Below are 26,267 nucleotides of genomic sequence, written 5' to 3'. Positions count from 1 at the left end.
TTAAAAAATTCACCTGCTGCGACTTACATACAAATTCAACTTAAGTACAAACCTAAAGTCCCTAACTTGTATGTAACTGATGTTCTTCAGTATTAAATAATGGTTTTATTTTTAAATTTCTTAGACTGTTCCCTGTTTTCTTTTTTAATGTGTTTTACCTTAAAGTGGAAGTCGAGGCATTTTTTTCAATCTGTAGTGGTCTATACCACCTTAAGATTTATATAATTGCCCTGTGGCCATTGAGAACTAACAGGCTATTCGGGATTGGAGAATGCAGGAGAAGTGAACAATCTAGGACGAAATAGCTGATTTGGAAAAATTCTCCAATTTAGCTCACTTTTCAGTCCAGCTATGTTGTCCTAAATGATTCACTTCTGCTGCCTTTTTCAAACCCTTCACCCTTTTGTGAATAGCGCTGTAATCATTTATTTGGACTGTAATGGTGGCACTGGAATAAAATGACAGAGCTTCTACCACTTCAGTGCCACCACAGTGTGCAGTGTAGTTCAGACCTTCCTTGGGCATCTGCTCCCCCTCCCCATTCTTCCTTCTGTTCATAGATTGCTGATTGTCAGTTTAGTACCTCTTTGTGTTGTACCTGTGAAGTGTTTTTGCAAGCCAAATCTTCTCCTTGTGCCATGAAACGGCATCATAAAATACCAACTACAGCATAGTAGTGCTCCTAGGCTGCATTGCTTACAATAAATTGTTAATGTGGCCGGATATTACAACATTTTAAAAATGTTATTTTTGTAGATTAAGGATTTTAATGCATGTACCTGGGTATTCTTTACTGAACCATGTCTTTGTGTTTTGGTACTGACTTCAGCTGTTACACATCTGCAAATTTTTAAGCTGGGAAGGAAATGATTCCACAAGAGAATATGAGAATTCTGGCCCGTTTTAAAATTCCTAAGTGCTATTTGAAATCCCCAAATTAATGAAAAACTTTTGTTTTGGCTACCTGGTTTTCTTGGGACACCAAATGAAAAGCCTCCCATTACACTATTCGCTCCTATGATTCATATCCCTTCACTTCATTAATGTATATCTGAGGAGACCAAACCATTTTTTTCAAAGTTTTGGATAGAATAGTGAGGTGTTTTGTTTTTTTTGGGTCATCTGTGTTTTGAGAGATTTCCCCTTACTCCTGGCCAGTAGATTCAACAAGAAGTGAGAGAAAATCATTCCAAGGTAATCTTTCCAAGGGATATCCCCTCTTAGACTGTTGCCTTGGGAGCCGTCTCCATTGGAATATTTCCCTCTTCCTTTTTCTGGTGGCAGCTAAAAAAAATTTGGATCTCCCCTCAGAACAAGTAGCGATGGGGAGTAGCAAACTAAAGGGAGCACAGACAGCAATAAAAATCCTGACCGTGGATTCAAACCCTCATCACTCTATCCAACTCTAAAAGAAACGTTTTGCCATTAGTTACACTTTAAATTACAATATGTGACCGCTCAGTTTACAGAGAGCAGACCAGGAAAATATTTGGCTTTATCATTTGTGCTTATGTATAGAACCATAGGAGGCAGACATGAACCTGTTCTTAAAGCAGAACGATAGTATGGAGTCAGTTTTTATACCTAGTTGTACCACTGAGAAACGGCATTCCCACACAGAGGGCAACACAACAACGTAAAGTACACTGTCAGCCAGGACCATCCCTGTAATGAGGCAGCCTGAGGCCTCAGGCTGCATCTCATGGTGTCATGTTGAGTAGGCCTGCCGCCCCCTTTCTGGCCAGAGCATCCCATTTTGCTAAGAGCTCTTAGCAACCTGTGACCCTCTGCCCGGCGTCTCATCCACCTCACTGATGTCACTGGTTGCCAGGAGCTGAGTGGGACGCTCTGGCTGGCGTCCTGCCCAGCTCCTGGCAACCAGTGATCGTCGGTGAGCTGATGAGACGCCGGACAGAGCCGAAGGCAGAGGTACTGACCACAACCATACCAAGCCCCTGTCCCCCGTAAGCCCGCGTCCGTCACAACAGTACTAATAAAGGTACATCACGACCACCAAAAACAAATTCTGTCCCCCTCCCCTCTGTGACGTTCATCACCAGTCTAAGTCTAGCGGTGCCCCTGTCAGCTGTAGAGAAGTTCCTGAGACCTGGGATTGCATGTGCAGAGGGAAACTTTACACATCAGATGAAACCAGATGCTGTTACATGGGCTTGCAGTACCATCTCCTGAGTCCCATATATATATATATATACCAAAAACGGCCCTGAATGCATCAAAAACACGGCAAAACCCACTGCACTGCGTGTGCAGAAACTCAAGCAGATCTGCTCTGCTTTTTGGTGTCAACAAGGCCTTATTTTCTCAAAACGTACAGCGCTAGCCGTCCTTCAGAGGTGAATATAAGAAAACAGACGTTAAGATCAAGATTTGACAAGTGCTATTAAAACATAATAATAAAATCTAACATTCAGTGAAGAGGTGTATCTCAAAATACTCAATGTGAATAGTTGTGTAAACAAATTAAAGTCTATAAAATATCAAATCAGACAAGGTATGAATTTATCTAATAAAATGTGATAGACTGTGAATCCCCTTCTTTCAGATAAACCAAATATCATCTACAGAAGAGCACCAACACTAAGGAACAGACTAGTAAAAAATGCCTTTAATCCACCTAGTCTGTTCCTTAGTGTTGGTGCTCTTCTGTAGATATTTGGTTTATCTGAAAGAAGAGGATTCACAGTCTATCACATTTTATTAGATAAATTCATACCTTGTCTGATTTGATATTTTATAGACTTTAATTTGTTTACACAACTATTCACATTGAGTATTTTGAGATACACCTCTTCACTGAATGTTAGATTTTATTATTATGTTTTAATAGCACTTGTCAAATCTTGATCTTAACGTCTGTTTTCTTATATTCACCTCTGAAGGACGGCTAGCGCTGTACGTTTTGAGAAAATACATCCTAAAAGGGGCTGAGTGCCTTTAGTTCAGCAGCTTCCCTTACCCTTCTAGAACAATTAAATTTCACACAATTTTTATCTATTCAAACTTTTATTCACATTTTATTATTTTTAGTATTCCCAATTTCCAATAGCGCAAGTTCTTGCAATTACTATAACAAGGCCTTATTGTTTTTAGCAGAGTCTTCTGATGTTACTGGTGCTGGTAAAGGAAGTTGATGCTGGAATACTTCCCCCTGACAGGTGCTGTGATTGCAGGTTTGGTTAGGTTGCAGTTAGCTATGTATTGCCCATGTGTCACTGACTGCAGGTGCTACTCTGACAGATGTATGAATGGTGAAGTGTTTCCACTCGGGGCCACCAGCCTAGAATAGTGTAATGGCACTGGCCTGGAGGTGCAAATTTCCCCCATCCCCCAGCACAATCTTCCCCTGGGCCCTCTATTCTCTTCCATTGCCTTAACACACATGATTGTAAACAGAATTCTGGAGCCGTTTGGTTCTGGTGTATTATGTATTAGCCATCTGCTCGTCAGAATGTCACCGTGTCTGTTATTTCTGCTTGAGCATTCTATTTTGCAAACGTGTGTTGCTTTTCTACTATACCACATTGTATGTTACATAATACCAAGTAACAATATCATATGAAGTGGTTTGCAATGGAAGCATATAGAAATTATATTTTTTGTTCTGTAGCAGAGGCAGCCTATGAATATTCAGCTTCTGGGGGACTAGACGTCCCAGCAATCCTATACAGGTGTCTGGCAACCCTGGGGTTTATTGTTCCTAAACAGTTGAAGAAACATACAGATGCATAAACATGTATTTTTAAAATACTATATCACTCCGTTTAAGGTTCATATACTGGTTGTTCAGTAATGAACAGTTGATGTTTCCCTTACGTCTGTCTGTTTTCCTTAATGAGTAGACACATTAATATGGAATTCAGAAGCCAGTCTGTCCAATTCAGGAGCCAGAAGCATTTTTTTTTTTTTGGAGTCAACTCCATTGACAACAACTATTGGACACCTCAAAAGCCAAGAAGGCAGCTGTAATTTGTAAGGAGCATTCAGGTGAAGTGCTGAGGTTCTTACTCTAGGGGAAAGTGTTGAGTGCTGGAGGCTTAGAAGTAAAAAAAAAAAGCCCAGAAGAAAGCTGGCTCATTAGACCCCATTCATACTGAGCTACAAAAAAATTATTTTTCAGCGCTGATTTGAGGTGAGCTACAGTGCACATTTTGTTGCGCTACGTAGCGCTTCTTTTGGCAGTCTGTCAAAGTCTATTGGGGCCAAATCACACAGTCAGCCGGAAAATAGGTCATGCTCGAGCGACAAGCCTGAGCTACAGGCTACTGGTGACATTGAGCTGTGAGATGTGAACAGCTCCATTGAAATGCATTGGACAAGCTGTATTGAGCTTCATATTTGAGCAATTTTTGAGCGGAAATCGTTCAGTGTGAATGGGGTCTTGGATATCCCAGGCTGCTAAGTGAGTGGTTCCAACTGGGAGGCAGAGGAGGTCTCTGTGCAGGAGTCATGAGGACTCCACCCTGGAACCAGTCTGTGTGTCTGGCGGACTGGGGAGCGAATTACCTGTGTTGGGAAAAGCAGTCTGTGTGGCAAATATGTTGGGAAAAGTACCTGTGTGGCTGTGAGAAACAGTTGGGCCTAGTCTGGGAAACAGACAAAGATAGAGGACCGTGGGTCAAAGAGACAAGACGCTGAAGGTAAAAGCCAAGAAGCTTTATCTGTGTTTTCGTTGCCACTGCTGTGTGTACTTTGAGAGAACCTGTGAGGACTTTTGAGGTTTGAGTCAATAAAAGTGGGCAAAGAAGCCCTTAAAAAGAAGTTTCAAGGCAGTGGAAGTGTCCTTAATGTGCTACCATTTGAAGCCAATTCTCACATATGGTGGAGAATGCGGGCAGAGTTGGAGTCCAGAAAAATATGTTCATGTAAAGTGTAGTACAATATTGTGAAGGAAGCAATCGGCAGAACTGCTGAAGTTCAACTGTTTTGAACGGTTTTCCTGTGCAATAGAAATCACATGCGGTGTGGAGCAGGTAAACCAAAGCCTGCAAGAGATAGAAAGGTCCTTAAAGAGACAGTGCTCTATTTTTCTGTGGACTGTGAAACAGAGTCACTGCTATTATGGGTCGATCAATGAAAAAGGACTACTATGAAAAAATTATCGAAAGATTTTGGTGGTTGGCGGGATGGTCAACACTTGTGGAAGCTGAATACATGCCAGAAAAAGTTGTGCCAGATTGTGAGTCTACTGTGGACTAGTGCAAGCGACATTTGGCATCGTTGACCCAGCTACTACAGTGAAGAAGCCTGCTCAGAATGTGTGACTATGAACAAAAATGCAATATTGCTACCTAAAGCAACGTCGATGAGGCCAAACCTGCTGTCAGTAGGTCAAGAATGTTGCATACAGAGGTTCGTGGCAAATTGAAGATGCCTGGAGAGAGGATCCAGTGCAGCAGGGAGAACCAGAGAGTGTTCGATGGGCAACCAGAGAAAGTGTCGCTGGGAAGGAAAAGCTACAGTGGAGATGTGTCTTAGCATTCCTTGCAAGATCGGTGTGAGGTTATGCCTGCCAGGAATCGGTAGAAGGACATATTTGTAGTAATAGCCATACCCGTTCCTGGAATGTGGTCAATTTGGGCATGGTATTATGATGTGACCTCTGCTATAGGGTAATACAGGAGCAGTTGCTGAAAAAGATGATGTTCCTGTATGTTTGCTCTCACCCCTAGCAACAGTGTAAAAATTCCTGTTGTGCCTGCAAGAAGTGTTGAGGAGCATGTATTGCCTGTTGTAGATTCACCCTGTGGTTGTATGGGTGAATCAAGTGAAAATGAGAAAGAAGAGTGAAGAGAGTAATAGCCTCACCAGCGCACTGAAGTGAGGTTGGATATGCCTACTGCGGTGCTGCATAAGACTGTCCTGAATGAGCTGTGTGCTGGGACTGATGATACAGTCATTAGAGAGACTGACTGTAACACTGTCTGGAGTGGGAATGACGCAAGTTGGGCAACCCACCAGATATTTTGAGAGACTTGCCTCTACATAATGTGTTGTGTAGTGGGGAGGCAAGAGTTAAAGATACATGTGAAAATGTGATGTTCTATTATAATGCAAATGTTGACTTGATGCTTAGTGCTTATGAGAGTCAATAATACTGAGTAGAAAAGCGTTAAAAACGTGACAATGCGATGTTTAATATAAATGCAAACTGTGATTTTGAAGCTTAGTGCTGATGAGAGGGTTAATATTGCTGAATTAAAAAGTGTTAAGTGCATGTTCTGAGATGATGTATAAAAATGCGTTATCTTGTAGAGCGTTGATGCGGGCGGGTCTGGCAGCGGTGAGCGTGAGTTGGGGAGGAGGTGCGGCGCGCAGCGTGTGTGGAGCCGTGAACAGGGCCAACTGATCGGAAGCCGATTAATCGATTATTGAAAAAGTTGACACTTTTTCAATAATCGATTATAATAGATTATGTCGATTAGTTGTTGCAGCCCTAGTTATCTGCAATCAGGAAGGATGCAGCAGAAGTATCTCTGGAAACCTTAGTGGTGCTCAATAGGTTGGGGCCAGAGGTTCCTTGAAATAATTGCGGTGCTGACCTGATGGGTCACAGTGTAATTGAGATGTCAAGTGATAATGCACAGGTGGTTGATTTAGTGCCACCAGGTAACAATAGTAAAAATGTCTCTGAAGGTAAACCTGAGTGGACAAAAGGGTGTGTGTGTTTCAGGCACCAGGCCAGTAGTTTTTTTGTACATTTAGCCCTGCTCCGGACAAGCAGCTAAATGTACAGTGGGGAGCTGCCGCTCATTTTTATACAAGTGATCTGATCAGATCACTTGCATGAAACGAGCAGCGATCTTGTCTGGGCCCCAATGCTAAAGCCTGATAAAGGGACCCTGTGTGGCCCTGAAAGCGCTTGTTCATGTAAAAAGGAACTTCAATAAATGAGTTTTGCTATTCTAAAATGACTGGTGACATTTCTACAATTTTCTGATATTTGCAGCGCCATCCGTAGTCACTGCGATCACCTCCCTTTGGGGGGGGGGGGACCCGGGACCACGGCACATGAGCTCACCATAGAGCCCGTAGAGCAGACGAACGACCGTTCTTCGTCTGCTTTGTGTGATAACTGAGACGGGAGCGCTGTGATCACAGTGCCACCTGTCTCAGCTGTCAGGAACTGCACAGAACATCTGTTCTGTGTTGAAGGGCACCTATGTGATAAGAATAAAATTAAGGGGAGGGAGTGAAAAATAATAAAGTAAAAAAATAATAAAAAATTTAAAAATAAGTGATAAAGTATTAAAAAAAAAGAAAACCAACCCCGCTGCCCCCGCCATCTGCATGCAAATAAACGCACGCGTAGGACATTGCGTGTGTGCGTTGAGTGCTGCCGCCATTCAACTGTGCGCCATATTGTGGTAGCCAGGCAACAGCAGAACTCTCACCACATGCGCGCACACACACACACTGTGCATTAAATGGTAAGTTCACTTTCCCTGGTAATATGGGAAAATGTAATTACCTGATCAAAGCTGGCCCAGTCCTTACCCATCAACAGTATATAGGTACTATCTGTACCCCGTACTGCTGTCCAGCGTAGTCTTGCCCTATGCATTTTGAATTTCGCTTGCAAATTGCTGATGCACCCATACAGAGTATTTGGGTGAGAGCTTGTACTCGCCCAAATGCTCCGATACCTTCCCCGATACCGGAACTTCGGTCAGAGGAAGATTTCCACTGACTGACTGGCAGTGCTGTAGCTGCCTGGCTTCGTGATTGGCTGGGAAGCTGGCTCCATGCTGATTTGGCTGGGAAGCCGGTTTCCTGGCCAATCACAATCAAGCCTGCCAAACATGGACTCAGCTTCCCTGCCAATCGGGAAGCCGAGTGACATGTCATTACCCGCTGCCCGGCTTCCTGATTGCCCAGGAAGCCTGCTCCATGCCAATGGAAGCAAAAAAAAAGGTACTCTTACTCGATACCCAAAAAACGGTATTGGTGCATACCTAGTTTTGATTAAAACTATATTTGTTTGTATTGGGACAAGTAGATTGTCATGAGATTCGGCCTCCGCTTTAGCCCTTGGACAAGTATTTTTTTTTTTAAGTGTGTGTGTACACACACACACGGCTTGAAAAAAATCTGCTAGTCTGTGATGAGAGGACGGTGGAGCACGACGAGCAGCTTCCCGGCCGTTGTAATTACACGGCCGGCTGGGAGCTTTACATTCAAGTGATCGGGCGCCTCTAGAGATGCTCGATCGCTTGTATTAGCAGCTGTCACTGCCGTTGCCGTTCCCGGTATTGCTGTGCCCGATGCGACCGGGACGGCTCTTTGACAGGAGATCAAAGGGAGTTCAGTATACAAACTCCCTTTTTGAGCTCCTCTCAGTCCCCGAATGCAGGAAGTGATGTATATTACATCACTTCCTGCATTCAGTGTCACTCTCCAGCTACAGAAGCTGATCTCTGCTTCATCACCTTCTCTGGGGGTCCATAGGTGACATTAGGGGTCTTGGAGACCTGTCATGTAAATTGGCTATCACATAGAGGGCTTCTTAGCCCTCCATGTAAAAGCAATAAAGTTGTGTGTTTTAAAAAAAAAAAAAGTAATACAAAAATTAAAGAATCATAAAAAAAAAGAAAATTAAGTCCCCCGCCCCCCACATACACACTCAGATATGTTACATATCACCTACTATTGTGCCGGACATGTTGCATATCACCGCAAACGTCTGAGTGAGAGCAATAATTTTAGAGCCATTAATTACTGATAACACTAAGGCCTTGTTCACACCAAGCGTGTTCCATTAGCAGAGCAGTTACAGACCGGATCAAAACTGCATCCAATGTATTCCAATGGTATTTTGGGCTCTAGTTCACATTGCAGCATTCTGTTCCAGAGCATGTAAAAAAACTGCAGCATGCCCTATTTTACGTGCTATGGAACACATGCAAACGCCCTGGAACGCACTAAAAGCCCATTCTAAACTAAAAAAAATATATATTTTTTTTTACCAAAAACGGCCCGGAACGCATCAAAAAAACGGCACAACCCACTTCACTGCATGTGCAGAAACTCATGCAGATCTGGTCTGCATTTGGTGTGAACAAGCCCTAAACTGATGAGCGGTAAAAGCGTCTATGGGCAATTCTCAGTGTGGTTGTTTTTTTGATGTCTATTTACCCGATGTGACCCCCGACTTTTATGCTTTACCAAAAATATGGGTAAGAATATTTGTTTTATAACCTAACCTTTATAAACTTTGTGGGTTTTTTTTACATTTACGGTACTTTTTTGTGATTTTATATACCACCAAAAGAAAGCTATATCTGGTCCCAAAAAAATTTAACATAAATTACAAGGCGATAGTCCGGTCATGCTGACTGGTCAAATTTTTGGCTGACTGGTGAGACACAATAACATTTTTCAAGCCCTGTATATGTGTATATACTCTCTCTCTCCCCCTCCCTCCGTTCATACAGAGAGCAGGACCGCGCTTGAAGGTGTCGTCGTCAATGACACTGGAAAGATGTATCTCTTGTCTGGTTAAAGAACATTTTTGTAGCCTGTCCGTACATACTGAGCACATAATGTATGAGTGACCCAAAGTACAACAGTGGAGAAGTATTGCAGCTAACATTTTCCATGGAATGTACATACAGGAGCCACGATAAGTTTCAGGTTGTAGTTTTAACTATGCAGCGCCAGTGGTGTGATAGGTACACCATTGGTGCTCCTCCAGCTTAATTTACCCCTGATGAGTTGTTGTATCCCTGGGTTGCTGCTCTGTTGGAAGCGGCTCCGTGTGCTTGCTTCCTCAGATTGCTATATGTCTTGGTCTCCCTAGGACTGAGATCACTTGCAGAGAGGCCACTGATCGATGCGGGATCAGACACAGCGGTGATTGCTGGAAGTAGGTAAACAGCAGGAGTTAAATAGCAAGCGTGATCTGTGTGCTGCATTGCTCTGAACTCTCTGGTTATTTTTCCCCCATGCTTCTGCTCTATTTTAAGTAATGCAAAGCCCAATAGAGGTCAGCTGGAAGTGACTGTCCTGTATACAGCTGTGTGACACTCTGTCCGTACAGTATGTTCCCTGCAGAAACTCGTGTGTATCTTTTGGGTTCCCTTTTGGCTATCCTGTCTTATTACTCTCACCCTCTTCCTTATCCCCGGCTTTCACGTTTTCACTCCAGCTCTCCACCGCCCTCCCTTCTTGCTGGCTACAGCTGCTCTGTTTTGTGTTTAAAAAAAGATTTCAAAGTGCTTAGTCCTGTTTGTGGAAGCATTAAATGAGAAGAAGTGTCATATGCCTCTGGTGGTAAAACGGCTGCTTGTGAAAAAAATCCTCCCCTGATCCACACTTCAGAGCAACAGCCAAACCCGAACGCTTTGCACAGCGGAGTCCTCTGCTCTCCACACTGCGAAGATTTGCTTTGTCAGAAATAGGATGTGACAAATGTAGCTTCAGAAGCTCTCTCGGTTCCTAAAACACATTTCTTTTTTCTGTTTTGTAGCTGGCCTCCCTTTGCATGTTGGCTTGCTGTAGCTGTCCTCGGTGTTCACTAAGAAGAGTCCTCATACCCTCCGGTAAGCTATTCTCTATTGCTTTTATCTGCTGTGTGCTAATGTCAGATAGAACAGGGTGCAGAAGAATTTCAGTCATTTGTCCACGTAGTAGTAAATGTAGCTCTTCCCAAAACAGCTGTATGCATGTACTGTTTACCAGAAGTATGGTATGGTCTCGTGTTGTCCATTGCAACCAATCACATTCTTCTGTAGTAGGTTAATGGAGTGCAAAATCTCAAATCTTGCCCTTTTTTATATATTTACAGTTTCCCAGTAATGGGACAGTGCAGACAATCCTGATATTTTTGTTTTGGATGGTTGCATTTGCATTAAAATCCTGCCAGCTTTGTATATTCAGTATCCCTGACAAATGCTGATAAAGATAGGTGCTTCTGAATTGTCAGCTTCTTCAACCTGTATAGGGGAGTGCGACTTTGTTTCTTTGGATTATTCATTGCTCTGTTACATCAATTGCATAGAAAATCAGCAATACAGATTCATGCAAGGAGGAGAGATTGGATCCCTAACAGGGAAATTGCATCACAGTAGTTCCTGTGACATATCAAGTCAAGTGGGTGATTTAACCCAACATTGTCTCTCCATAACCTAAATATCCCTCTTGGGTGGGCTCATCCTGTGAAAGACGTATATCTATATGAATGATTTAGATGCAACAGTTGGTATGCCACAAAAACAGTTGTATTAGATCAAGCAGTGAATGGGAGGGATGGTTTCTTGTAGTCCAGGGCACAATTCAAGTTTACTGGGCATTTATTATTATTATTACATAGTATTTTTATATAGCGCCAACAGTTTGCACAGCGCTTTACAATATAAGGAAGACATTACAGTTACAATACAATTCAAGACAAGATGGTAAGGAGGGGCCTGCCCGTGAGGCCTTACAATCTAAAAGAGGAGGGGGAAATGATACATGAGGAGGTAGCTGTGTGGGGATGAATTATTTGAGAATGTGATGGTTTAGTGGTTAGGTCAAGGTGGGATAGGCTTCCTTGAAGAGATGAGTCTTTAGGGAACGCCTAAAGGCAGTCAAGGTGGGAGATAGACGGACAGGTTGGGGTAAAGAGTTCCAGAGGATGGGAGAGACTCTAGAGAAGTCCTGGAGGCGAGTATGGAAGGAGTGGACAAGGGAGCTGGAAAGCAGGACCTAGGGAAGAGCCGAGTGATATATACAATGGTATATATACAAATATATATATATTGTATATCATATATATTGTATATCGTATATATTGTATTTAATATGTACACATACAATATATACGATACACAATGGAGCTTGTATATCAATGATATACAAGCACCAATTACATTTATTTATTACATGTATTTATATAGCGCCAACAATTTATGCAGTACTTTACATACTGCACATCCACAATATGCCCTCAAGGAGTTTACAATCTAAGGTTCCTATCTCACGTACGTACTACACACATGCCAGGGCCAATAAAGACCGCAGCCAATTATCTTGCCAACATGTTTTTGGAGTGTGGGAGTACCCGGAGGAAACCAACGCCAGCACAGGCAAATGCATGTTTAAATGTAAAGAAATTGTCTTAATAAAACAGCAGTACCAGGCACAGCGTCTCGGTAGCTCGGTAGCTACAGGGCTTGTGTAGGCAGCCATTGTTTATAAACTGCGTTTTCTAATCAAAAGATGCATCTCTAATATATATTCTTTTGGGTTCATGGACTGCGTTCGACCAGCTACAACACAAACCGATCTCATTAGGACCGGCTACAACCAGAGAAATTCAAAGCATGTCAATACAGCCGCAGAACAGTTATCAGCATGAAACCATTAAAGTTAATAGAAGTTTGCCGACTTGCAATTAAATGGTCATTCAAACGCAACTTAGATTCAGGCAAAGAAAAACCCATGTCACAAGCCCTTGTATTTCACTCCCCTGAATACTACCGTGATGTCTGGGGAAATAAGTGTTGGTATTGACCTGTGGCATTTACTGAAAAATAATAGATATATTGTGCAGCGTGATTAAGCATTGATTTATTGGCCAAGTGTGTGCAGCATTGAATTCCCAATCACTCTGTCAGCCCTTATTTGTTAAAACAGGGCACAGGGGGTATTTGTTGTCTTGCCCATCATCATACAGGTTTAAAACTTTCAGGTCATTTTTCTTTTAATTACCAAAACATAATTGGGTCCCTCATGTAACCTCTGTGGTTGTGGAGCTTTCCCAACATTCGCTGTTTAGTAAATGTGCACAGCTTAACGCTTACGCATACACGCACGCATATGTGATTTAGCTTCATGTATCTCCATCCATCACTATTTTTCTTATTTAGATAGCGTGAAGAAGGGTTAGAACATGTCAGTTTTTATTGATGTCTGTGTTCTCACTGGGAAGATCTAAATGCACTATTTGGCCCCATCCACACTGAATCCGTTAGCATCCGATTTTCAAAAGGATGCCAATGGACGGTAACCCTAAAAATATAAAGGTGTGAATGGGACCAGTGACAGTGCTGTGCTGCTTTGCGCTACGTTGCAGTGCGCTTACATAACCCAAAGTATGCTTGTCAAAACAAAAAAATTAAAGGAACATAACAGAAGTCAACAGAGGTTGAAATTGCAAATCATTGGACCTCAGTTGACCTATGTTTTGGTGTGAATGGGCCCTAAGTCCTGGTGACTGCTGTTACCGGAGAGAAACTAATGAAAAAAATCCAAATTAGAATAAAAGTAGAGAGGAAATCTTTGAATGGGGACACTTTTATTGAGAGTCTTTAAATGGAAAGTTAAGGTAGAGCTCTCCTTTACAAATCTAGCAATAAAAACATAGTTCTTGATATGTCAAGTCTATCCAAAATAAAAAAAATTTGGGGCTGGAGTTGCAATTTAACAATGATCATCTTATCGATGGTTATTTTAAAAAAAAACTGGTTTCTATGTATTATTTTAAATGATGTGTACTGGTTGAAAATCTTCATTTGTTTTACATAAGCAGGATCTGCTTCATGTTCAGCAGATACAACCAGTGGTGTATCCAGGGCATGGCATATATGGCACATGCCCTGGGCGCTACTTGAAGAGGGGGTGCCTGCCACTGTGTGTCGGCGCATGTTCCCCAACCCATGAGGACAGTTAAAGTTTCTTCTCTCTGGTAGCTGTTCCCCAAGCTCCTCCTGGCAACCAGTAATTCCATAGGCATGTTTTATTGCAGATACGCCTCTGAATACAACATTAGTTGTACCATGCTGTTCCTCTTATCTGAATTGATTCTCTGGGTCAGCTCAAACTCATGGCGATGTTTTGAAAACTATAGATTCTCTGAACAGGTTTGTTTTGCTGTAATCAATGACTGCAATGTCTGAAAATCAGGGACAGGGTATGATACATACCTATATGTACACAGTGGACAAGGATCACCCACTCCAGCCATGCACAGTTCTCATCAGTTCTGGCATCTGTACAGTGGACTGTACTCTATGGGGATGGAGCCAAGGTCAAACAGCACTCTGGCTTTTAACAAAGATTTTTTTTTTTTGGCAAATAAGTACAAGGAATTCGCAAAAAAAGATCACAACAAAGTAACAATACACCACAAGGCACAACACAATCGGTTACCGCACACCAGAAATATGATAGACAAAAAGCATAATAATCAAGGTCATTCCAGGGTTCAGGATGGCTCCAAAGCAGGTTGTAAGTTACATGTGCACCTAAATGCAGGTATATGCGCATATATTTTCTTTTTTCATCCTGCGGGCCAAAAGAAGAAAATATAACGGATTCCTCCATCAATGCTTACAAGTGTTGATCGAGAAATTCCCTGCCATTTGCACCAATGGCCTCTGTCAGGATACCCGAATAGAGATTACAGCTTGATGGGCTGCAAGCACAGTTCAGCCAAGAATTTTCCAACCTGCTCCTTCAGTCTCCTAATCGAGGGATGCAGAGTGGAAGGGTTGAGCCCTGACGAATCTCCCACAATTCCAACCATTTATACCCCGCAGTCTCCCGTCCTGGGATCCGGTGGTCTAAGCTCCGCTGACGTTGTCGCGTCTAATGCAGTCCACTCACCTGTATTGGACGCAAGGACACCAGAGTGGATTGGGAGAGAGGTGAGCGGTCACCGCCACATGACCAAGGATCAGGTTAGTGTCTCTTCTGTATTCTGGCCCCTAGAGAAAAACTAGCAGTTAACCCTTGCAGTGTGGGGGTAGCCTCACTGCAATGGTTTTTTTTTTTTTTTTAAACAACTGGAGTTCATTTTCAAGGGCTGTAAGAGAGAAAAAAGATTGGGGAGGAAAGGAGAAAGATGGGGCCTAGGAAGTAGGAAACTACTAGGAATTGGACCACCTGGACAGGTAAAACCTATTACAGGCTCAGTAAGGTATGGTCAAACCCACTAGATTATAGCATACGTCTTCAATTGACTTTTCCCTACATCTCTCCCCTCTTCTGAGTGCCACAGTTTTGTGCTTTTTGTTCTTGTATAAGATTGTAACCATTTGGAATGTCCAATAGCAACTATTAGAAACCAGCTACTAGCATTTTCCTGTAGCCGTGTTAATGATAGGTTGTAGAGATTTGATTTCCCATGGCGCTGTTTGCTATAGTAGCCACTTCTTGTTGGGCTCAGCGACAGAACATAGTCAGCACTGTCGCTAACTAAATTACAGGCTTCGAGAGCAGCCGTAATGAATGTGATTTGTTGGCAGCTGTAATAATTACAAATGATAGCACAGTGTTCCAGTTCTAGTTTCTGTAAGAGCTGCATGATGAGCGACATTCACATCAGCTAGTTAGAAAGCCCCGAGATCAATGGCAGGAAATTGATTGCGGTCCTCGGTTGGGTATTAAGTGCCGGTGTAGGAGAGCAGTCGCAGCACACGGATTGGGATTTTTTTTTTTTACTAGGTTAACAAAGGAAATCTGTCTTGTGGGGGAATCTGTATGTTACCATTGCTAGCTTTCTTCTGAAAATGTCTGTTTCCTCACTAAGGTGAGTCTCCAATGTGATATAAGAATGCAACAAGTGACGTCAGAACGCCTGATCTGTGTACTGGTTTCATTTTAGTGACCCAGAAAACACTGAAGTCAGAAGCTCAGCAAGAATGCCAGGCAACTGGTATTTTCACAAGGAGATCAGGAATAACCATAAACAGTATTTCAAATGACTATTTCTTTGTCTTTTAAAAGCTTCCACTTAGTTTAAAGCAGGGCTTGACAAATTTTTCTTTTAGTCCAGGAGCCAGCTAAAAAACTTAGGAGCCATATTTTGCAGGGGACAGGGGGCATTAATTTTTCCTTTTTTATGTAGTTTTAATTTAACTTTTTATTTATTTATTTTTACTCCTTGGCGAGGACGGGTTCTCTTAAAGGTGACATTAGGGGTCTATTAGACCCCTAGTGTCCCCTTTCCACTTCAATAGGCTTTAGCTGGGGAGTGACAGTTGCCTGCTGAGGCAGCTGAATGTAGAAACAGCAGACAGTAGCTGGGAGCAATAGCAAGCCTGCTATTGGCTATTTTTAATTGCAGTAGCCAATAGCAGGCTGGCTATTGCACCCACTGCCTGCTGTCAATCAGCAGAGGAGGGGCCTGAAGAAATTTCTCCTTCAGGTCCTCCTCTGCTGATTGGCAGTGGGCAGGTTCAATAGTCACCCTGCTATTGGCTACTGCAATTTAAAATGGCCAATAGCAGGCTGCCTATGGCTGCTGGCCTCTGAATTGAAGATCTATGGTGGCTGGCAGCAGGGGGAGTGGGGGGCGGCACGGGGGAACTGAACCTCAGTTTCTTTTCCCACCGCTGCGGCCACCACAATAACTATGCCCTCTGACGCAGACCGCTGCAGCCGATTACAGCCTGTGAGGAGAGACCGCTGACAGTCTGAGCCTGCAGTGGGGAGGAGGAACAGCATAGTTATTGCAGCGGCGGTGGGAGAAAAAATGCAGTGAATGGGCTGACAAAAGCCCAAGCGCCAGGACGCCATTCTAGTCGCATTGGCGACCTGGGATTTGTTGAGCCCTGGTTTAAAGGCAAAGCTCACCTTTTAGAAAATAATAAATGCACACTCCTTCATGAAGAAAAAATGTACATTGCAGCCAGTAAAGCATTGCAAGCGTGATCAGTGGATCATGGGTTCAATGGTCTGACTCCTGCAGATTCTCCCTTCCATCCATGTCTGTACCTCAGTATTGACATTCAGTAACAGGGACGGGTGGAAGAATGAATGGGCTACAAGTGTGGTGACGTCACTGCACTTGTATTCCATTAAGAGCTAAGTCCCTCTGCTGTGGTGGGTGATGGGACTCTTAGTTTCTCCGTTTGCAGATCCTGTCTGTGAATGGATGATGCAGCTATGCGAGTGGAGCCGGACCGAATAAAAAAAAAAAGAAATCCCCAACCTGTGGCGAGAAAAAGCCCACAATTTAGGTAAGTGGGGGGCAAGGGGCGGGTCTGCAGTCTGACCATGTTCCATGTTACGCCCTAAATATGGAGGAAATGTGAACTTGGCCTTTAAAAGTCCTGAGATGCTTGGTGTTTTGCTTGTTATGTAATGTTGCTAGCGTTTTATATACTTTTTATTACTGTATTCTCCCTTCTTAGTCATAGCTCTGAAATGTGAGGTTGAATCCTTAATTCTATGCTAGTCAATGACTTTTATAGTTTCAATATATTTTTATCCGTGCGTCTTTTGTCTTGCTGCTTCTGTGGCAGTTTGTGCTGTTGTGTGTTTGTCTGTCCAATTAGTTATAATTTAAAGTGACCCTACACTGAGGAGTTAAATCTGAAAAATACATTCAAGTACCTTAATTATTAATAAAAATGTATCTTATTTGTGTATCACTCGGCTGTAGATCCTCAAATCATCTTTGAATTGGTGCTGACACTGTCCTTCCTTCTGGAGGGGGGCTACTTTTGTTCCCCATGGTCCCTGTGTGTGTTATAAAGTAGTCACTGCTTCAGTGATGGGCTACAATCTCACGGTTAGTTTACTTATTTGTATTGAGATTGTAATCCATCATAGGAGTGAGCTTGGAGCGGTGGCTATTTTACAACTCACACAGGGACCATGAGGAACAAAAGTAGCCCCCCTCCAGAAGGAAGGACAGTGTCAGCATTTCCTCACCGTGTTACCTCTGGCCAGCATTATTCCTTTCATCTAAAGCAGGGATGTCCAAACTGCGGCAAATGAGGCTTTGCAAGATTCTCACAGCCACAGACATGACTCCCGGAGAGAGATGCTTCATGGGATTTGTAGTTTCAACACAGCTGGAGGCCTGGAGTTTGGACATCCCTGATCTAATGGATGCAGCAAGGTTACAGTAACTGCAAAATGTTGGTATTGTCGTGTTGAGGTGTGCAGTTGCCTTTCGTGTTTTATTTCAGTGATTGGTTGCAGTACTAAAGATTGTTTTACACTTGGTGTGAAGCGGCACTCACAGGAGATAAGGTTTTAAAGGTTATTGAAGTCTCTGAGCCCCCCAGATAAGTGTCTGATCATTTTTTCACTTGGTTGAAACGCTTTACTCAAAATCTTTCTTTAGTAATCATGAAAAACTACATTGAGGGCAACAATAAGGCACGGTGTCTTAGCCCATCGCATATGTTCTTATTTCATCTATTTAATGTCGGACTGAATTTTTATTGGTTACACAGCTGACCCCATTTTATTTTCTGGGAACATTTGCATTACAATCCTGCTGTGCAGTTGACTGGCTTGTTAGTGGTGTGATGACATTAAAAAGTGCAGATGATTTGTGTGATGCCCAGGCAGAGACCATGTAGCAAGCTTCTTCATTCAGACAATGACCAACATACAAAGCTACTTCATTCACCAGACTTCAAACTGGATTCCTGTAGGTTGTTAGTCTCTAAACTACGATTAGGAACATACATTTGGGTTCAGACATTTTCTGCTGAATGAAAGTATTTTTCTGAGATAGATGGAGTAGATGGAGCAGCTGTCCGGTTGGAGTGGTTGCTTAGGCTTGAGAAGTTTGTCGAGCACTTTGTGACCTTAGATATTTTTGTCCTTCCAGGCTTTGTCAGCTGCTGTCTCATTAGCTAATTTGTTTTTTGTTTTGTTTTTTCTCCCCCCGGTTCCTTTCCCAGCGGTAGTGTTGGCTCTTTATCATCCAGTTGAGTTCATGAAAGGCATTTTTCGATGTGATCTGATTTACCCTGACTTCTGATTTCCATGTAAAGTGACATTGACAACCATGCATGCACACGGTCAATTGGGACAGTAGCACAAAATATTCTCTGAATAACTGCTTTATATGTTGCTATAAATATGGAAGACTTGAGAATTTGATTTTACCTAGTAGGTTTTATTAGATTTATACTAGTTTGGACTATTAGAGAAATGTGTTCCAGCTTTCAACTTTAACCTTACTGTATAGGTATGGGATCTGTTATGTTCTATCACCTAAAAAGTTCTGCTTAGTAATATTTAAATTAGAGTACTGATTACTAGCCATTTACTCTTACAATTACTTTGTGGAGCATTGCTTAAAGAAGAACTCCAGGAATTAAACAAAACTTACCATTGCATTGGGGTTACCCCTGCACTTTAAGGGCTAAGTTCTATTTTTGTCAAAGCAGATTTACTTACCTGTTCCTCGATCCCGCCTGGCTGCTAGACCTTGACCACGTAGCTTCTTCTCCCCGTCTCTCCGGCAGTCTATGGACTGCTGACGTCATCACATCTAATGAAGATATATTGACTTGCGATAGATGCGAGTATTCTACAGCCGCAGTGGAGGGGGAGATAGATGAGCAATGTCCAAGGCTGTGATAAAGTTTAATGTCAACCTCTGCACACAATGAAGGTGGCGGTTCCATGACTGACCATCATTCTTATAGTCTCCTTGCCTATGAACATGTATTATTATTCATACCCATGAACATGAGGGTTAGCTGTATGACCCAGAGATTCATGTAACAAGCTGTTGTAGCACTGTAAAAAGCCAGATTCATTTGGCTACACATATACGAAGGGTAAAATGGAATTTTGCACTACATCACAGCTCTGTTTTCTCAGTGGTTCATGGGTCGGTTGATTTTTTCTGACTGGAGATGTGGTTGAAAAGGTGGCCTGCCAAAAATGTAATAACTCATGGCAGATCTAACCCCACCAGGATACCTGATTCCTTCTCGCATGGTGCAACAAGAGTTCTTTATAATGGCTGCACCAGATGAGCAAAGATCTAGGTGGCAATGGTCTAGTCTTGTCTCGAAAACCTTCAGGCTGTCAGCGGCTCTCTGTGCGATCCTGCCAAGCTCAATGACGTCACTGGTTGCCAGGAGCTTCATCAGGACGCCAGCCAGAGCGTCCTGGTCAGTTCCCTGGCAACTGATGACTTTAGTGAGCTGGGCAGGAAATTGGATGGAGCATCCCAAGTTGCTAAGTGCTTTTGGAAACCTAGGACACTGTGGGCGCCACCGTGGACGGCCCTGAACTAGGGGAACCCAAAGATTAGCAGTAAGCATCTTTTTACATCTTGCACGCATCACTCGATGTGTGCAAGATGTAAAGCACTTTTTATTAAATCGTCACATGCGTCATACAGCCAACGTTTCGGGGCCACGCAGGGTCCCTTCTTCTGGGCGACATAGTCCCCAGGGAACGTCACACAAGAATCATCGGCAGGCCCCAACACTAAAGAGGATGTACAGATTTTTCTGCCCTTCAGTTTAGCTGAACCCTTCTACTACGTGACTGTTGGTAAATTTTGCTGATTGAACAAATTAAATCTGCTAAATAAAATCTGATTGCATGGCCATTCTGAAAAGCTAGGTGGCGATTTGACCCACCAGAATCCTAAATTTCAGTTTTAAGTGGATTGACACTTTAAAAAAAAAAAAATCTGAACATTTTTGTTATTGTCATGAAAAAGCAAGTACAGAAATTTAAGAAGATTTACATTAAATCTTCATCTCCAAACAACATGGTTTATCAGCCAGAAGAACTGGGAGGCTTTGTCCCTGTTACATGCTAACAACATTTGCAAATGTTTATCTTGTAATTTGTTGCTAGCAGTTAGAAAGCTCTCAGTAAGGATTTTCTTTTTTAAACTTGAAACGATTTTAGAGTAAATAAAAGTAATAGTATTTATCCTGAGAACAAATCTGAAGTGGCTCACGTCTTGCAGTTATTTCAGCTGTTTGTCTGCTCAGTGTGTACGCCTTGATCTGGGCAAGAAGTGATTTAAATCACCCGTGTGGACTGCCGATATGGGGAAGTTGGTATTTTAAGGGGGAGAACTGGTCACATGTCCACACTGAGTATTGCACATGTGCAGGTCGTCATTCATAAATAGCAGTCGGCACGTATTACAGCACGTTGGGTGATCCATGTAAACGTGGCTGTAGACTTTAGAGGGCAGTTCTATATTCTGGACAGCCAGAGAGTTGACTTCTCTATTTTGCAGGCTAACCCAAGCATGTATGTTTGTGCCGTTGGAAGCAGGAGGTGATGTACAGCTGGTTATCTACCTCGAACCGCTTAACTTGAAAATGAATGGTGGCAATCGGCCCAAAAAAAAGACCCAAAATAAATCTGCTGCATTTCCTTTTGGTCAATCTGGCAGGGGTGGTTGAATGTGGGCTCTTGGTCGTAAAAGGTGTGATGGTTGTGGGTGCAAAGGACTAACACAGAAGAAGGCAACATTGGCACTCAGCTGAACTGAAACTGCAAATCCCATCATGTATCTGCACCTGGGAATCATGCCTGTGACTGCCAGAGTCTGGCAATGTCTCATGGGTGCTAGAGGGCTGAGGTTGCCTATCCCTGGACTATGGTGTTGATTTATAAAAAGTTAATTTTTTTTATAAACCCAGGAATGCTCAAATGTTTGCCTTTGTAGTGCCTCGAGGTTACTAAATGCATTCGGTGAAAAGGTAAAATCTAATTAGTTGCTTTAGTTTATTGCCTTTTTGTACATTGTACTTCTTGAATAAGCCTGTTTTTTTTCCTTTTAGTGGGGAAAGGTTTGAAACCCTGACATGTTTTTACAACTAGAAGGGGCTCCATTAGAGAGTTGTTCTATCTAGGACTCCCTTAGAGAGTTGTCCTCGCCTCCTGTCCTATCTAGGACTCCATTAGAGAGTTGTCCTCGCCTCCTGTCCTATCTAGGACTGCTGGCAACATTTAACCAGACAGGAAATAAGGGTAACTCTTCAATAGCAAGACTTTAGTAAAGTAAGGAAAGGCCAGAAGACCTGTCAGATTTTTATATCCTTGTGGCCTTGTTGCAGAACTTCCCTACTTCCTGTCTAGTGAACCATTGTCAGCAGGACAGGAGGTGAGGGTAATTCTTTATAACAATAAAAAAAAAATCTGACAAAGGTTGTAATCCTTCCCTACTATACCTAAAAGTAGAGACGTTTTTGATTTGACATACACTTTAAGCCAGACATGACCCGACTGGTGAGGTGCTCTAAGTATTCCATGTGGCCCTCTGTTGCTGCACTGTAAATGCATTAGAATTTATGTTGTAATATGATGTACATTGTGGTTGTTTGTTTGTAGTGTGTAGTTTGCTATATTTAATTTTCTTTTTTTTCTTTTTTTTAGGTTCTGCTAAAAGTTTGACGAAGCTGAGCTGAAGTTCCTTCTGTATAACTGTGTTTTCGGCAAAGAAATCTGTTTGGATTATTTCTATAAAACATACAAATACAAAAACTGTGGCACTTTTTTTATTCAGGTGCTGCAATGTTTGTGCAAAGAAGCTCTTCTATTTTCACCTGGGGCCCCGCATGGTTACACGTAAAGACAAATGAAATAAGACGCTGTGTTTTACAATTTGCAGATAAGATTCAGAGATAATTTACAACATCTTTCATCCTCCATCTCATCAACTTTGACTGGAAACCGACACCACCCGCTGGCTCACTCTGTGAACTGTTGCCTTAGCAGTTCTATTTATTCTCTGCATGCGTGTGTTTTCGTTCTGCACTTCTGTTTTTATTATTTTTGATTCATACCTGTGGGCCGTGACTGATCAGCTAGAAATTTAGAAAATCACGTTTCTAAAAATTGATCACTTTCTCGTATCTGGATTAACATTCATGTTATGTGGATTGTTTTGATAATTGAGTACTCAAACTACAGAATGGGGGAAAACAGTTAAGTTTGACTTGCTATTTACACCTATTTATTTATTTTCCTCATGGCGGCACCTTACAAGGTGATTGTGAGTAAAATCACATGTTACAACAATGTAGTATTGGACAATCGACTGCAGAATGTAATTCATTATTGTCCAGGTGCTTGCCAGGCTCATCGATTTGGAGTCCAGTGTCTGGTGGCCCATCACACTGTGTGTTCAGAACTTCTAAAAGCTCCGGAGACCACTTTGAGCCATGGTGGGGATGTTACAAATAAAATCACAGTTGGAGAAAGTGCGTTTTGTGGTGAGGACTATGCTCACTTAAACCCCCGGGTTAAAAAAGCCTCTACTGTACAGAGTACCAGCAGCTTAAAGGACATAACGGGTGAAGCCATCAATCTTGCTAGTGGAAAAGCCAAGGAATTTTCCTTTGAAAAGCTAAAGAATGCTCCAAACCAGCATGTCAACTTCAGGAAAGGACGTAAAGTCCGTCCTGAGTCCTTTGGTAGAAGGTCAGCTGATTATGACTTTATATTCGGTCAGCTTGGCAACAATGAGAACTGCCCTCCCCTTGGTTTGTTACAAGTATCAGAGGAAAAAGCATTATTGGCACATGGTACATCTTTGGAACAAAGCATTAACAACATGGCCACATTATATCTCCAAGAACTGTCTGAGGAAAATCTCATAAACCACATCCTGAAGAAGCACAAACTTGATGGTTCAGGATCTGGAGAAGACATAAAAATGTGCTTGGACATACTGCTCAAATGTTCTGAAGATTTAAAGAAATGCACCCATATAATCAAACAGTGTATCAAAAATAGATCAGTGGGAGGGAACAGCAGTAGTATGGGGGAGGGAAAAGGTGCTGACCATTTTCCAAATCCTGAAATTATTTATATGAATGTGATGGCAAGACTGTCATCCTATCTGAAAAAGCTTCCCTTTGAAATGGAACAAGGACTCACTGAACCTAGTGATCTGGCTGAACTCGTAAAAAGCTTAAATAGTCTACAGCAGCATCCATTTTCACCAATATATGGTCATGAACAGCCTCCTAAATATGAAGATGTTGTCCAGTCACCTCCTTCTCTGAAAGCCATTTCTTCATCTTCTAGTGAAAAACAAGAATCAATGCCACAAAGCACCAATGATAGCACAGTAAGAACGACTCCTGAAATTGCCCCTCCCCTGCCTGCAAAAACTTGGCAAAGAGGCAACAGACAAATCCCGGCAAGTTCTGTAAAAAATTACTCTTCATCGTCTCAGCAAACCATGCCCCCAGCACAAATGCCCAGGAGTTCAGTTGAGAAACTTTTCATTGAAGAAGATTCAGATTCCCATACTGCTCTTAGTTACCATAAGAGGTCACCAAGTGCACCAAACTTATCAACATTGTCAGACAGCAGACGCTGGCCCAGTGAAAGTCGGCTTTCTCAGAAATCATCTGATGTTCAACATCCTGTAGAGATGACTCTGAAGTTTTCTAGCAGTTCATCTCATTCTCCTTCTAGTAATGGGAGTACTAAAGCAGTCATACCCCAATGTAAAGGCAATACAGGAATGCCACCTAAAGTGGTTAGAAGCAATGATCATGAGGAAATTGACAAACTACTTTTGGACTTGGAGCGGTTTTCTCAGAAAATTGAGAACACTTTGAAAAACCCGCCACTTTCCTCAACTGCTCACTCTAGAGTGCAGCATGGGTCATCCGTCCCTGAGGAGCACAACTTACAATCAGCTTCATCAGCACAGGCAACGGGAACAACCACAAATAAATCAGAGGAAGATGACAATCTTTTGTCTCGTATTTTGGGCAGCATTGAGGACTTTGCCCAGGAGCTTGTAGACTGGCGGTCAGGGAGAGGAACCCTGTCAAAACAAAAGGAAGTCATGCAAATCCTTCAAGAAACCATAGTACCTCAGAGCCCATTGCCCTCCCCAAGTAGCCAAAATCTATTCAAAGACTCTGGGTCCACTTTGTCAATTCAGCAGACACCTGAGGTAGTCAAGGTAAGTGTTACTTTATGTAACATGCCTGTCAGCTGTGATGAATTATTGTGTATACTGTAGCACCATAAAGCAATGACCATGTTCAAGTGACACTAAACTCAGGAGTTTATTCTCAAAAATCCATTCAAGTACCATAACTGTTAACAAAAATGTATCATATTTGTTTATCACTCGGCTGTAGATCCTCAAATCATCTCTGAATTGATGCTGGAGGGTGGCTACTTTTGTTCCCCATAGTCCCTGTCTGTTGTATGGAAGTTATAGTCCGTCACGGGTGTGAGCTTGGAATGGTGGCTACTTTACAACACAGGGACCATGGGGAACAAAACTGGCCACCCTCCATAAGGAAGGACAGTGTCAGCACCAATTCAGAGATGATTTGAGGGTCTACAAGTGAGTGATACACAAATAAGATGCATTTTTTTTTTAGTAGTTAAGGTACTTGAATGTAATTTTATGATTTACCGTATTTTTTGCTCCATAGGACACACTCCCCCCCCCCCAAAGGCGGGGGAAAATGTGTGTGCGTCTTATGGATCGAATCCCTAGTTTTTTGTACATTTAGCCCTGCTAAAGCAGAGCTTAAATGTACAGTGGTAGCCGCTGCTCGTTTAATACAAGTGATTTATTCAGATCACTTGTATTAAAACCGAGTAGCATGGGATAGGAGCTCACCATAGAGCCCCTAGAGCAGATGAACGTCTGCACACTCAAGTCCTACAGTCCATTGTGGTGGTGCATAGAAATCCCTGAATAAAATTACTTGTACACATTTCTGCGTTTACATAGCACCCACAGTAACACCCATATGACATAATTGGTTAGTGTTGTGGCACAGGGCAGCAGTCCAACGGATGCAGTGTGCGGGTCTGGGACTGACACGCCCAGAAGTAGTTGCTAAGCCAGTATATGGAATACCGTGACTAGAAAGTCAAGGTGAGGAGGCTGTTTTGACCAAGAAATTTGGGGAAAAGATAGGAAAAGGCTAACTTATAGGGTGGTGTGCGGTTCTTTGTTTCATTTAAACCCGTAGTTGGCGTTTTGTGGATTTGTTTGTGACCCACTATAATGAGCAGAATCCCTATACAGTTGAAAGAGCTCTACCAGAGACGAAGGGATGCTACAGAAGTTTCCCATTTATTTAATCTCAGCAGCAGCTATATGTGATTTGCGATTTGTGATTTGCAAGCTCTCAGTAAATTTATTTGGTCTATTGACCATTTAAGTTACTTAATGGATATTGAGTTCTGCAAATTGCAATGTTCTCTTTGTTATTATTTTGTTTGTATTGTATTATAATATCCTGTTTTGAAGGATTTATATTTAGACTCGAGCTGGCCAAACACTGTATGTTTTTTCCTTGTTCAGTCCATGAAAAAACGCTCAATTCCCGTACCCACACTGGGTTATTGTGAGGCGTGGTGCTGTCAGAATACCTGACCGGTAACTGCAGATGATTTGGCTGCCATCACTTTTTTGGCTGACAAATTTCATATCGGCTCCATCAAAGTTTCATTAAAAAATCGGCTTTTGACGATGGACCACACACTGCTTGAAATTTGGCCAAGTCAGCCAAGTATGAGCAGTGCATGGCCAGCTTTAG

The 26,267-nt window shown here is 42.4% G+C and overlaps 1 protein-coding gene and 1 long non-coding RNA gene across 2 annotated transcripts in view; both read left to right on the top strand.

Moving 5' to 3' along the window:
- LOC108790032 overlaps positions 1 to 22,533 on the top strand; it is a 127,302-nt gene extending 104,769 nt beyond the window's left edge. The window contains exons 4-6 of the long non-coding RNA XR_001941433.1: positions 10,487 to 10,559; positions 14,227 to 14,229; positions 22,114 to 22,533. This is a non-coding gene — a long non-coding RNA (uncharacterized LOC108790032). The remainder of the gene's footprint in view (positions 1 to 10,486; positions 10,560 to 14,226; positions 14,230 to 22,113) is intronic.
- An 88-nt stretch (positions 22,534 to 22,621) lies between these two features.
- Positions 22,622 to 26,267, top strand: part of PPP2R3A (protein phosphatase 2 regulatory subunit B''alpha) — a 77,096-nt gene continuing 73,450 nt past the window's right edge. The window contains exon 1 of the mRNA XM_018560209.1: positions 22,622 to 24,664. Within this exon, the coding sequence (XP_018415711.1) occupies positions 22,709 to 24,664 (1,956 nt within the window). The 5' untranslated portion in view covers positions 22,622 to 22,708. The remainder of the gene's footprint in view (positions 24,665 to 26,267) is intronic.

This window comes from Nanorana parkeri, unplaced genomic scaffold, assembly GCF_000935625.1.
Source record: "Nanorana parkeri isolate BGI_ZX_2015 unplaced genomic scaffold, ASM93562v1 scaffold439, whole genome shotgun sequence".
Taxonomy (NCBI): domain Eukaryota; kingdom Metazoa; phylum Chordata; class Amphibia; order Anura; family Dicroglossidae; genus Nanorana; species Nanorana parkeri.
This window is presented reverse-complemented; position numbering and strand designations above follow the sequence as displayed.